At 38.7% G+C, this 13,388-nt stretch overlaps 1 protein-coding gene across 4 annotated transcripts in view; it reads left to right on the top strand.

The window, feature by feature from the left end:
- TRIO (trio Rho guanine nucleotide exchange factor) overlaps positions 1 to 13,388 on the top strand; it is a 221,798-nt gene that overhangs the window by 198,404 nt on the left and 10,006 nt on the right. For 2 of the 4 annotated variants that reach the window (XM_015854391.3, XM_085537842.1), the window contains exons 38-48: positions 758 to 906; positions 1,611 to 1,677; positions 2,253 to 2,356; positions 2,949 to 3,018; positions 4,548 to 4,637; positions 5,031 to 5,123; positions 5,762 to 5,812; positions 6,035 to 6,112; positions 7,087 to 7,278; positions 8,052 to 8,229; positions 9,056 to 9,825. In XM_015854391.3, the coding sequence (XP_015709877.2) occupies positions 758 to 906; positions 1,611 to 1,677; positions 2,253 to 2,356; positions 2,949 to 3,018; positions 4,548 to 4,637; positions 5,031 to 5,123; positions 5,762 to 5,812; positions 6,035 to 6,112; positions 7,087 to 7,278; positions 8,052 to 8,229; positions 9,056 to 9,825 (1,842 nt within the window). The remainder of the gene's footprint in view (positions 1 to 757; positions 907 to 1,610; positions 1,678 to 2,252; positions 2,357 to 2,948; positions 3,019 to 4,547; positions 4,638 to 5,030; positions 5,124 to 5,761; positions 5,813 to 6,034; positions 6,113 to 7,086; positions 7,279 to 8,051; positions 8,230 to 9,055; positions 9,826 to 13,388) is intronic. The other 2 variants (XR_014942818.1, XM_085537841.1) reach the window with 2 other exon arrangements.

The following is a 13,388-nucleotide window of genomic DNA, read 5'->3' as shown; positions in this document are numbered from 1 at the left end:
GTTCCAAGATTAGGGTTTTGGATTAAAGAAGTCCAATAAATATTACAAAGAATTTTGTTCATATTATTTCTCCCATGGCTTCTCCATATTTTAAAATAAAAAATAAGACAACAGTTTGTGCGTTGGAAACCATTTGTCTGACAGAAGAGAGAGATGATTTCCTAGGATTTGAGCTGTCAAGCTCAAAAGCAAGTCAGTATGTCGGCCAGATAATGAGATAAAATGTTTGACAAAAAATGCCACTTCTGTTGTGATTAGAAATATAACATCCAAAGAATTCTCTTTAAAGTTGTTCCATTTACTTTTGAAAATAGCTTACGTATGAGAGAACTAAATTATGATAAATATAATTTGACCTCTGGCAATAAGTACGCATGCATGTAGTTTCTACTACAGAAGTACTTACATCCTCAACAGGATATTCTGACTTCTAGCCCGTCCTGTTCAAACCAATTGAACTGCGTTCTTCTCCTGTGAAGGAGAGACTGATACATTTAAAATGTGCCTCATTAACGCCTAACATCTCACCCTCCCCGACAAAGTTTTGCCTCGTTATCACCTACAACATTCTATGAAGTTCGATTTTCTGTCCCAGAAAACAGTTGTTGCTAGGTTTCCTCAAAGCTTGAGACCTCTTTTGACAAGATATGTTGCAGTAATTGATATTCCATAGGTTCCCATGTACAGCTGTATGTAAACACGTCTTGAGAATAAAGGGGAAATAAATAATTGTTGTCTTTCTTGAACACCTTCTTAGGCCTTGGAAGACCGTCCAAGTTCCTTGTTAGTAGATCAAGGTGACAGCAGCAGTCCATCCTTCAACCCTTCAGATAACTCTCTTCTATCCTCATCATCACCTATAGATGAGATGGAAGAAAGGAAATCCAGCTCCTTAAAAAGACGACAGTAAGACCTCATTTTCACTCTGTTCTTAATAATGTTTTGAAGAGAGAAAATGTTTGTTTGAAGAATGTCCATTTTGAACTGAAAGCAGAAGCTGTTTATCTGGAAAGAAGAGGACTTGTGTTAGGTCTCAAGCATGCAATTACATCATGTAAAGGAAAAATTCTTTCCTCAAACACCAGTCACAGTATAAGTTTCCCATGACTTAATTTCAGTCACACTTTTATTTGACTTTTGTAACCTGTCAATCTCAGGTAAAAATATGCAAATCTTTAAGTATTCAGAGGTCTATTAGGCTTCAAAAACTGATCGTTCCCCTTCTTCTGTACCATCATGCCATTCCTGCAGGGATTCTTAATTTCTTTTGTAGTAGTAAAGTGTTACCATGGTAGAAGAAAAACATGCCTGTTATTATGCTTAAGAGTGTCCAGATCAGAGACATACTAGCATTTTATTTTAAACAGTAGTTAAATGTTTAATTCAAATGACACATGTAGGAAAACATCTAACTTTTGATAAACAGAAGCTAGCATGCTCCAGTTCCAAAATCAAAGAAGCATTTTGCTTAGAAAGAATGTGCACTAATTCTTCATTTTCAGCTATGCTTATCAAGTATATGTGACTGCAAATGTCTAAAAGGCTGTATGTCATTAATCCTTTTTTAGAAGTGCTTTTAATGAAATGTGTGTTCACCATTTCCCCCACAGCTATGTCTTGCAGGAATTAGTGGAGACAGAGCGTGATTACGTACGAGATCTGGGCTATGTAGTTGAGGTATGTTGTTTTTCATTAGTCTATTTTATTTTTCAACATGGTATCAACCAACTGTGCAACTCAACTTATTTATGTATTTAACATTGCTAAATTCAAAAAAAGCATTGTAGGCTAAAAGAGTAGAGGAGCTATCCTGAATTTGGAAGACTTCTCCTTCCCTGCTGCTAAGCTTCTCTTAGACTTCCTAGTTTTCTCTTCTGTAAAAGAGATGAGACTTAAGGGAGAAGCATAATGTTGAGCTACCAATTAAATGCATATGGAAAACCAGAGAGAACTCACATAACAGTGAATTTCATCCACACTCTTCGGGGAACCTATAAATATTAACCTCTGAAGCAAAGGGTGGCCTTTTGATAGTATTCCTATGAAATACCATTCATGAATATAGTTTTCTTCAGTACAACATTTTGTAACCATACTTCAGATGAAGTTGTGTATAAAGCAGTTTTATGATTTGTTTGGCTTTCTGTCCCAAGTAAGTTGTTACCCTAGTCAGCTTGAAAGGCTTCTGAGGAAAGGGAGATTACAGGGTTACCCTCGATTTTTTTAAGTTGGTTTTCTTTGTATTGTTGCAGGGTTACATGGCACTTATGAAGGAAGATGGTGTTCCTGATGATATGAAAGGCAAAGACAAGATTGTATTTGGAAATATTCACCAGATTTACGACTGGCACAGAGAGTACGTATATCTAACTTGAAAACCTGCTAGTGAACAATTCTATCTTAAAATACTAGATTGACTTAAAGAAAATATTTATTCCCTCAAATATTTAGAAACAAGGTAAATACACTCAGTCTTGTGCTTTAAGTTATTTATTTAGTAGATTCAACTCAAAAATGTTGGTATGAAGATTTGTTTATATATCACAGCTGCTTCAAGAATCTCTATTATGGATAGCATTGTGCAGAACTCATGTTTGTTTGAGATTTAGATTTCTCTGTTTAAGAATATAATATTTAATGAATTTGTTAGAAATTAGCATAGCAATATGAACATTTCAACCACTCTAAACTAGGTAGGAGGAAAATATCAATCAATACATGAATGACAATATGTTAATGAATATGAATACGTTTCCATGTTGGAATGTGTGTCCATTTGGAATATGTACTGAAATAGTACACTGTTAGTATTGTCATTTTGCAAATATGTTAGTATCCAAAGCAGCTGACAGGATGCAAAATGCATCTTGTAGTAAGATTGCCTTGTAATCACCTGTCGCCACAATATATCTTATCAGAAAAATATGCTTAATTCTTTTGTCGTTCAGCTTCTTTTTAGGAGAGTTGGAGAAGTGCCTTGAAGATCCAGAAAAGCTGGGATCCCTGTTTGTTAAGCATGTAAGTGCAAATGTCTTCTATGGCCAAGCTCTTGTATTGCTACGAACTAACATGTTTATTAAGAATTTATCTATGATAAAAAACAGTTAAGAAAGGGCTATAAAATACTCCTCCTTGTAAGACAAGGAGAGATTGTGAGAGCTTGTAAGTAGACTAAGTAAATAACCTTGTTTTTTTGTTGGCAGTATCCCTCTATGAAGAAATATGAATGTGGGCCCCATTTGTCAATTCAGTTCCAGTTCTGTTGAGGGAATTGTCATTTCATATGACAATGCACACCTGTCTTCTAATCCTGGGTATCAGATCCTAGATATCAATGCAGTGCCTTGGAAGACAGCATGCAGGAAATAGGAAAGCTGCTTATTTTCCACAGAGGTTTCTGTGCATTCTGGTTCTGTGTTCATTCCCTTTTTGATAATCACACTAGTGTTTGGGATCCCTATATCACAAAAATAGAGAGCCAAGGATTAATGGAACAGTAACTGGAAATCAGGCTTAATTCCTGGACTAATGATGATGAGTGAACTGTTCCATTTCTGAGGGATTATTTAAAAAAAAAAAAAAAAAAAAAAAAAAATTTGAAAAGAGAGAAAAAAAAGGGGGAGGGAAGAATCTTGGCACTGGTGTAATGTGATGAAATCTCAAGGGAATAATTGTTTTCCTTGCTGTTTTACTTTCTCCTGGTAAGTTTATTTGAACTGAATTGTCTTTGAAAGGCACCCTTATCACTGCAGATGGAAAGGCAAGTTGTGATGCTATTACCGCATTTTCTAGCAAAAACCTGACTACCAGCTAGAATGTGAAAATTCTATTTCTCATTTGTCTTCACTGGTTGTTGTTGTTTAATTCTTTGAGCAGGAAATCAGTCCTGGCAAAATGATTAGGAAGAATTTGGAACTGATTATGTTCACATGTGGGATGTCTGTGTTTCTTATCCATCAAGGTGGTAATCAAGAAGGAATCTTAGAATCAAAGCTATGCTCCCTTTTTTCCTTTGTTGCCTCAGTTTAAAAATGCTTGCACACAAAATACAAAATCAGAGTTCAGAAATACCAGTACTGCAGTTCCCAGGCTACATCATCTGCTACTGCACTCAAACTTGAATAGGACAGCAAATGCTACGTAAAAGATAGACAGGTTTCTTCTAATTACTCTGTACAACTAAGTAGGAGGAGGATACTGTTCTACTACAGTAATAACTAGATAATTCAAATAATGAATATTCAAATTAAATGGTAATATTTCAGACGCTTTCTTCATTTTCCTTCCTAAATGAAACAAACTTTACCATTTTTGTAGTTATTTTTTATGAGGGGACTTTCTAAGCTATTGTCTCTATGCATCTTATGTTCAGGTGCAGATGTATATAACTGTGACAATGTTTTGACTTGTGTTTGCTTTCTGAAATCATTGTGGTATCCCCAAATAAATGATTTTCAGATGTGTAATTTTGGGAAATGTACCCTATTTCAATCTGACATGCTTTTTTCTTGATGATAATCTATCATTCTGTATCCTTGTTTTTCTAGGAGAGAAGGTTGCACATGTACATAGTTTACTGCCAGAACAAACCAAAGTCTGAGCACATTGTCTCAGAATACATTGATACATTTTTTGAGGTAAGTCCTTGAGAGAGAGGATATGTGCACAAGCCATAAGCATTATCAGATCTGTTGGTTAGAAAAGGGCAGCACATGTGGATGTTGCTGTTTTTGTTTTGAGTTGTAATTTCTTGCCATTTCTGTTTTGATTTCTCAAGTGCGATACAAGCTTCTAACAACGTATTAATCTTATATGTGAACTTTAGCTATTAATTAATCAATAAGGCCATCTTTAGTAGCCTTAACTGGGATGGTTAGCAGCTGTATACAAAAAGAAATTCTAATGTTAGATGACCAACATCATTGTAGAAAATGTACAACTTGTGACTTAAAAATTATGTGTGCTGCTGTGTTCCTGACTGAACTAAGCAATATCTGACGCCAAAAACGTCTTTGTTTTACAACCCCCAGGATCTAAAGCAACGCCTGGGCCACAGACTGCAGCTGACAGACTTGTTAATAAAACCTGTGCAGAGAATTATGAAATACCAGCTATTACTAAAGGTAAAGCAGAACTGAGCTGAATAATGTAATACACAGTAAATTATGTTTTCTTTTTTTGAATATTGGTTATGTTCTTCCTCTTTCTCCTACAGAACCCAGGTCTGTAAGCAGTGTCATGATTATTTTCTAACCATGTTTCGGTAGCTGTAAAAATTGCAGTGAATAGCTTGGACAATTAAATGTTGTGTTCTCTTTTTTTGGGTTTAAACAGTTAAAATTCAACTGAACTCAAGTCAGTGACATGTAAAATGTTTAGAATTAGTACCGACGTCATACAAAGGGGAGAGGGATATCCCAACTGCCTTCATCTCTAGATATGTCTCATCCCAACTTCTTCATCTATACATGCAACCGTTTTAATTACACTTAAATGTTTCCTGAAGAGCAACCCTGTGTATCATAGGGACTGTTATCTTAATATATATTCTTGTATAATCTAAAACAAAAGAGTTAATAAATCTTTATAAACATGTAGAGGGGAGCACCACAGTAAGAAGCTTTAAAAAGAAAAAAAAATCCCGAGTGTGTTCAGCAGTGTCTTGTTCTCTGACATAATACAGCAAATATAGATTTTGTGAGATTCTCTCTGTGTAATTTAATGAGCACAACGCTTATATTATTGTTCTTTCCTTTTTCAGGATTTCCTCAAATATTCTAAAAAAGCTAACCTTGATACAACAGAACTAGAGGTACTTGAAATGTTTTCTTGGGGATTTCAATGCTCGTTATTTTGATCTTGTTTTGACAATGCTATTTGCCTTTTCTAATCTTCTTGATGATGTGCTTATTATACATGTTTACGTTTCACATTACTTTCTGTTCTAAAGTAACCGTAGCAAGTGAAACAAAATTTTATCCTGCTAACACATATTTGGAAAATTAAGCTCTGACTTTTTATCTGTCTTGAACAGAGAGCTGTAGAGGTCATGTGTATAGTACCAAAACGGTGTAATGACATGATGAATGTTGGCCGCCTGCAAGGATTTGATGTAAGTTGGCTGGGAATTTTCAGTGAGTTTTTGTCAGGTGCTCCAGAAATTAGATATTAACGTTGTGGAGAGCATTGATGGGGAGAAGGAGGATAGGAGGGTGCACAGTCACTAAGCTAGGCAGGAAGAGATGAAAATTGACTGTTGATGCAATATGCATTAGCCAGATCATAGTCACATACTCTGCTTGCGAAGCCCTTCCTGCTTCATGGTATAAATATGAACTTGAATTCTTTCCTTTTTTAGCCATCTAGAAAACAGAAGAATAAATGAGAGATGGTAGGGAAGTATTTTTTGACAACAATGAAGTGAAAGTCTTCTAGTTTCAATCATAGAATCACTTAGTCATAGAATCACAGAAATGCTTAGGTTGGGAAAGACCTTAAAGATCATCAAGTCCAACCACAACCTAACCATAGAACCCTAACTAACAACGCCCTGCTAAATCATGTCCCTGAGCACCACATCCAAACGGGTTGTAAACACATGCAGGGATGGTGACCTCTCTGGGCAGCCTATTCCAAAGCTTGACAATCCTTTCTGTAAAGAAGTGTTTCCTAATATCTATCCTAAACTTACCCTGGCACAACTTGAGGCCATTTCCCCTCATCCTGTCACCAGTGAGAAGAGACCAACCCTGCTCTCACTGTAAGCACCTTTCAGATATTGAAGAGAGCAATAAGGTCTCCCCTCAGCCTCCTTTTCCCCACACTAAACAGCCCCGGTTCCTTCAGTCTCTCCTTGTAGGGCATATTCTCTAAAAAAAAAAAAAAAGCCAGGATGGGTGTGTATTTTCGTTGTTTTCTGAAAAAATTTCATGTGTATTAATGGATGCTCTAAGAGACTGGGAAATATTCAAAGTGATTTTGGTGTGGGTACCTGCTAAGATTGATGTGGTGGGGGGGGGGAGGGAGGGAGCAGGTAAAGAAAAATGCAGGGTTGCACTAAGTGTTTCCACTTGCTTCTGTTTTTAGGGTAAAATTGTAGCCCAGGGTAAGCTGCTACTCCAGGACACGTTCTTGGTTACAGACCAGGACGCAGGTCTTCTGCCACGCTGCAAGGAGAGACGTGTCTTCCTGTTTGAGCAGATTGTCATTTTCAGTGAGCCACTAGATAAAAAGAAAGGTTTCTCCATGCCCGGATTCTTGTTTAAAAACAGTATCAAGGTAACTGTTGTGTGTGAGTCTTATAGCAGAATTTGTGCAGGGGGACACAAAGGTAACAGTGTCTCACTTAGTGTGATTCCCCAGTGTCATCTAGATGTACGGTCATAAAGCGCAGCAAGGTGTCAGTCATTTCCTGAAATTGTTTCCTACTGCATTTGTGCTAACTATGATGGGAAATGGAAATCTTTGGATTCCAGCTCTTTGATGCTTCCCAAGTGAAGCGTACCAAAGCAGTTGTTCTTGTTCAAAGCTGGACAAACATTCACAGTTCAGTCTTCAATTCTGTGCTGTATGTACATCGCAAAGCAAAGTGATTGCAAATAAGGAAAACTCGGTAAGTATCTCTTTTGATGAATTTCAGCTGCAGTCAGTCCAGGTGGGTAGGTAACTTTTGTATAGGCCATTGGCAGAGCTCTACAGTGGGCTCATCATTTTAAATAACACAAGGGGAGGTTGTTGATGTGAGGGTTGATGGAGAGCATTAAGCTATACTTACAGTGAATTAGTGCAGTACATCTGTCAGTGAAAGGCCATTGCACTCTCTAGAGCAAAGGCTGCTGTAGAATGAGACTGTTCTTTGTTGACATTTTGGTTGTACCAAAAGTGTCCTGTGTTAATTCTTAGTTTACTGTAATTTGACAGTATTATTTTACTGAGCAAATGGATGTTTATCTTAATCACGTTTGGAGATTGGACTCTGAACTACCACATAAGAGATTTGAGCAGTATGTTTCTCAGAAAATACATAAAGGAAATTCTCTTTTTGTGTGAAGGTGAGTTGCCTTTCCCTGGAGGAAAATGTGGACAATGATCCATGTAAATTTGCACTAACATCAAGAACGGGTGATGTCACGGAGACCTTTGTTTTGCATTCTGCCAGTCCAGGAGTCCGCCAGCTGTGGATCCATGAAATTAACCAAATTTTGGAAAACCAGCGCAACTTTTTAAATGGTAAATCATCAGCTCTCATCAAAAGTTCGTAGTTGAGTGAATTCTCTCTCATCTGTTGTTTTCTTTCCTTTGAAATTCTCTGCAAGTTTCCTTTTTCCTAAACTAATACAGAACAGTTGCGGGTTTTGCTGAATTTTTGCTTTAGAACAGATGCTAGCATTTCTTGTAAGAGTGATAGTCTGAATTTATGTGTTGTTTACTTGGTGAAATGTTCCAAATGTTTTGTAGAATTGAATTACGAGAGACACCATCAGTTGATGGGAAGAGTCTGTGTAAACTTTGAACCAAATGCAAGCCTTTAAAGGCTAAATACCAGTTCAGTTTTAACTATCTGTTCAGAATCTGTTTTCCATTTGTTATTTTGTTGGTCATTGTTGTTCCACCTTACTTGTGGCATCAACAGTCAGGTTCTGCAGGAGACCATGATGATATCCTTTGGATACTTCCTACTGGGAGGTTCTTGCTATGTTTTTGTATCCGTAGCTTGTTGCCCTGATCTAGAGTTGTAATGGGTAGAACAATACACTGAGAGTCATATCTCTTTTTGCCCATCTTGGCTACTGACCAACAGTGCGATCTGGAGGAAGACATTTCTGCCTGGATTTAACTTTTCTGTCTTTAACAGAGAGCAGGTGATATATGGCAAGTCATTAAAGGTATAATATACAAAAGTGACTTGAAGTCTATGGCGTGACTGGCATTGATAAGGGAATTTCGCATTTGAGACACATTCTCCTTTTGTCACAAAAAAAGTCTGCTTGAACTATTTCTGTTCCCTTTCCTGCTCTCTGTTCCCTGATCACCTCCACTCCCTTCCCCACTGCAGCCTTGACGTCTCCAATCGAGTACCAGAGGAACCACAGCAGTGGTGGAGGTGGCAGCGGCAGCAGCAGTGGTAACAGCAGCGGCCCCAGCAGCTGTAGTGGAATCCCCAGCTCCAGCCGTAGCCGGCCATCCCGGATCCCCCAGCCTGTCAGACACCATTCCCCAGTCCTGGTCTCCTCTGCAACCTCGGCCCAAGCAGAGGCAGACAAGATGTCAGGTATGTCCATTCACAATCTCTCCCTGCCACACTACAACACCTCCTTAGAAACTGGCCTGAGCCAGCCAGACAGGCACCCTCCCAGTGCAGAACCGGACGGTCCTCAGAGAGAAGCTGAGCAGATTCCCAAGATGAAAGTTATTGAGAGTCCCAGGAAGACAGCGGGAAACATTTCTGGCTCAGCTGACGGAGCCCAGAAAGACTCACGTGGAAACTCAGAGGAAAGTCGCTCAAGAAGCAGCGTAGGATCACTGACGCTGGGGAAGCCAAGGCCAGGAGCAATCTCACCAATGAACTCTCCTCTCTCCACGACTTTCCCTTCTCCTTTTGGCAAAGAAACCTTTCCACCCAGCAGCCCCCTGCAGAAGGGCTCCTTTTGGAGCTCCATCCCAGCATCCCCTGCCAGCCGCCCTGGCTCCTTCACTTTCCCTGGGGACAATGACTCCCTCCAGCGGCAGGTCCACCGCCACTCTTCACACAGCAAGGACACAGACCGCATGAGCACATGCTCCTCGACCAGCGAGCAGTCAGTTCACTCCACCCAGAGTAATGGGGTAAGAGCGGAGCACCTCTGTCCTGCGAGCTCTTCTAAAACCTTCCCATGCTCCTTTCCTGTGCGTTGCCATCACTCTCCGTACTAACTTCTGGCTCTCCGGCGCTCTACTGCTCTGAAATAATCAACTGCTCCGGTGTCTTCTGCACATTAAAAAATAAAATTATCTGCCTCTTTGTGTGTGTATACATAAAAAATGTAGATGGTGATATGTATACAGACACACAAACAACTGCTAACATTAGATACAGTTTCTGCCTCTGCTGAAAGCATAGATCACTAGGCTGATCCTTACTAACTTGCTGTCCTTGCTGTTTCTTCTCTAATTTGAAGGCACATAATTAACTTGCTGAAGCGCGGCAACCAGAGCACCTTGGGGTATGCATTGCAGCCAGCATTTACATCTGACTTTTGAGATTTTGGCAGATTGTCTTGGGGCTTTATTCCCTGTCACGCACAAATCCACCGCCAGCTGTCCATTGAGTTTTAACTTCGTTGAGACATCTACCAAACAGTCCCTGGGCTGCTTGATATTATTTTGTATTTATTTCCCCACACACTCCTCCTTTCAGCATTAGTTGATATACAGTATTCTCTTTTTAAATCTTATGCCTGGTCAAAGAAGCTTCCTACGGTCCACTCAAAAAAGGCAATCAAAGCCTAGCTAAAGTAATCAACTGTTCTTCTGCTACAATCAAAACAAATAGCGGCTCCACTGTTCCCTTCTGCTTTGTAAGAAGAACTGTTTTAGTGCACCTGGAGATTCAACCTTTTAATATGTACTTGGCACGTTCGTGCAGAAATCTGGGGGGGAGGGGTGTCAAATGAATCCGCAGACTTTGTAATGATGTCTACCAGGAAATGTAACACAGCGATCACAGGGCATGTGCAACATAAGCAAAATTGTCAAGGCACTTGCCATGGATATCATAGGGCAGGCTATGGTGCCTTTGTTAAAAGTCACATTTGATTCTTTTCTCACTAAGTATTGTGTTCAATGTTTGTTTTTCCACTCTCTCACAAATCGTATGTAGTAGCAATTTTGCAAATCACCTAACTTGGCATTCTTTTTTTTTTTTTTTAAGTGCATGCATTTCCTTATAGAACTGTTTTAACACAGAGAATTTTCTTCTTAGTCCTGACACTTACCTTTATAATAGCTTCAGAAGAAAAAATAATGCTTTGCATGTATCATATTTTGATCCTCATATTCCATCTTTTCATTTGATATAGCTCTGTCTTGTTGTTTATCTTCAGTCTAGCAAAGTATGATGGTAATATATTGGCTGCAGTTATCAACATGTTTCACAGTTATTGTGACTTGCATAGCATTGATGTCATTGCATTTAAAAAAAAAAAAGAGAAAGGAAGGTGCTAAGTTTTTCAAAACATTTGAATTTTGATACTGTTGGCAAAGGTGCCTTTGGTTTTTTGTCACTGCAAAACAAAGTCCGAATGCATGCCTTCTGCTTCACTGCTGCATTTCTTTTAGCTGGGTCACAATTATTCATTTATAACTCCATTTGCAGCCCATATTTTAGCAGGATTACACATTGCATTCAGCAGGCTAGAGAAGATGGGTCACGAAGGTTTATTTTGGTGTATTCATTTGTATGTGTATATTTACACACACATATGGTTAGGGTTAATTCATAGGGTTTCTTGGATACGTAAAGGTCACCCGTAAGAAGGAAAAACAGATGTGTTGTAATTGCTGTTATTTTTTTCAGGAATATGGAAGCAGTTTTTTAGTGTTTGATTGCCTAACCTCTGTAATCCAGTAACTGAGGTCAGTGATGGCCAGAACTTGCAGTAGAAAAGCATTTTCTGCTCAAGAACAATTGTTTCCTTGCAAGGCAAAGGCAAAGCTACCTTTCTGTGATGAGAATAAATTCTGATATAAACAAATGAACAAGTTAGGAAGTTTATCACTCTGTAGTGAACAGATATTTATTTAACAGATTTATCTGTCCTCACTGAAAATAAGAAACATTCAGACTGTAAAATTGCCCTTCAGGACTTAATTATTACAAAGAGATGTCACATTGCATGAAGGCCAGTCCTGCACTTAAACAAGTCTGCACACTAAAAAACTCCTGTATTTTCAGGAGTAGTGTACAGGACAAGACTTGGACTTGGACTGATTTTGCTACTTCAGCCTTCCCTACCACTCCCTTTAAGTCTAACAGAAGGAATTAATAAAAACAACTTTCTCTGAATAAAGTTGTTTGTAATTTAGCTAGCAGAATTTACGAATATTAATTTAAACAGCAACTTCAAGTAGGACTTCTGTTTTTTATATTCTTCTGTTCTTGGTTTACCAGAAGTATGGAAGAGTCTTGGTAATAGAAAAGGCCATGTAGACAGTTCTCTAAAATAGGCAAACTGTTTTTTTCCCACTGGAAGTACAACATCTGGAATTAAATATGAATACCCACTAGTAGAGGTACAATCCAGGATGAGACGTTGCTCTCAGGTAGCATTTGCTTCATAATCCTAACAGGGGAAAGGATACAGAAACTGCAAACCCAAGCATGAATGTGCTGAACATGCTACGACTGAGTAATCAGAGTTTCTTTCTAAACTTCTTGGCCTCTCAGTACGTTATTCAGTCAGCTTGTGAGGAAGCACAGGTGCCAAGAGATGGACAAGGTCATTAACAGATAGGATGAGAATGAGGCTTAGGGGGCTCCCAGTGCACCGTGCTGTCAACTGACCACCTCTGCTTCTCCTCGGTGCAAAAGAGACAAACACTTGATAGTTCAGGAAAAAAAGGTGACAGTGTTTTAGTCCTGAGTGCCAAGCTTTCCACTCACTGCTTGCATGTATGTGGTACTAGCGCTTGGTTGTGCAATATAAACCACAATAGCATTCAGCTACAGCTGGGTACTGCTTTCTTTCTTCAACTCAGCTACCACTAAGCAATATTGAGCCCCTCACTGATAGAAACTGAGACGGTCTGAAGTAAGAACACAGAGACCAAGGACAGGTGCACACACACACACCTCATGCCGTATCATTAATGGGCCATCCACTTTGTTTTTAATGTCTTTCAAGAAGGAAATCATTTTCTTTCAGGGATTAGTTTGCATAGTCTGATAATAGGTTTTACACTTCTGTTTGTTAAGCCTCTTATAGGAAATGCATGTATATGGGCATAAAGAGATTGACTTAAAAATGTAATAATTTCCAGTTGGCCAGGAGAAGGCTTTTTGGTTTGAAAAGTAGTGTGTCCTTAATGTGCGCTTTGTCAGCAGTAAGTAGCTTCCCGCAAGAGCTCAGTGAGGAAACAGGCAGCATTAATGAACACCAGTTGAAAGCGTGTGAGAAGCAGCTAACACACAGCTATTAAAGCGATCATTTAAAAGTGAGATTTGCAGCTTTATTCTTAGAGATCAATGGGCCTATTTTTCTCCAATAATTAAATAACTTAGTATTTCAGTAATTAACATCCTTCTGTGCATTTAAAAGGAACAATTGTGATCATACGGTTTCAAACTAGGGAGTAGCCTTGAATTTTTAAGACAGACACTGTTGAAAAGCAGGTTTTGTTCTTTTGTACTT

This window comes from Coturnix japonica, chromosome 2 (genome assembly GCF_054131305.1).
Source record: "Coturnix japonica strain WE chromosome 2, WE-NBRP24, whole genome shotgun sequence".
Lineage (NCBI taxonomy): Eukaryota > Metazoa > Chordata > Aves > Galliformes > Phasianidae > Coturnix > Coturnix japonica.
The sequence above is the reverse complement of the archived record's forward strand: the minus strand, read 5'-3'. Positions and strand labels throughout refer to the sequence as shown.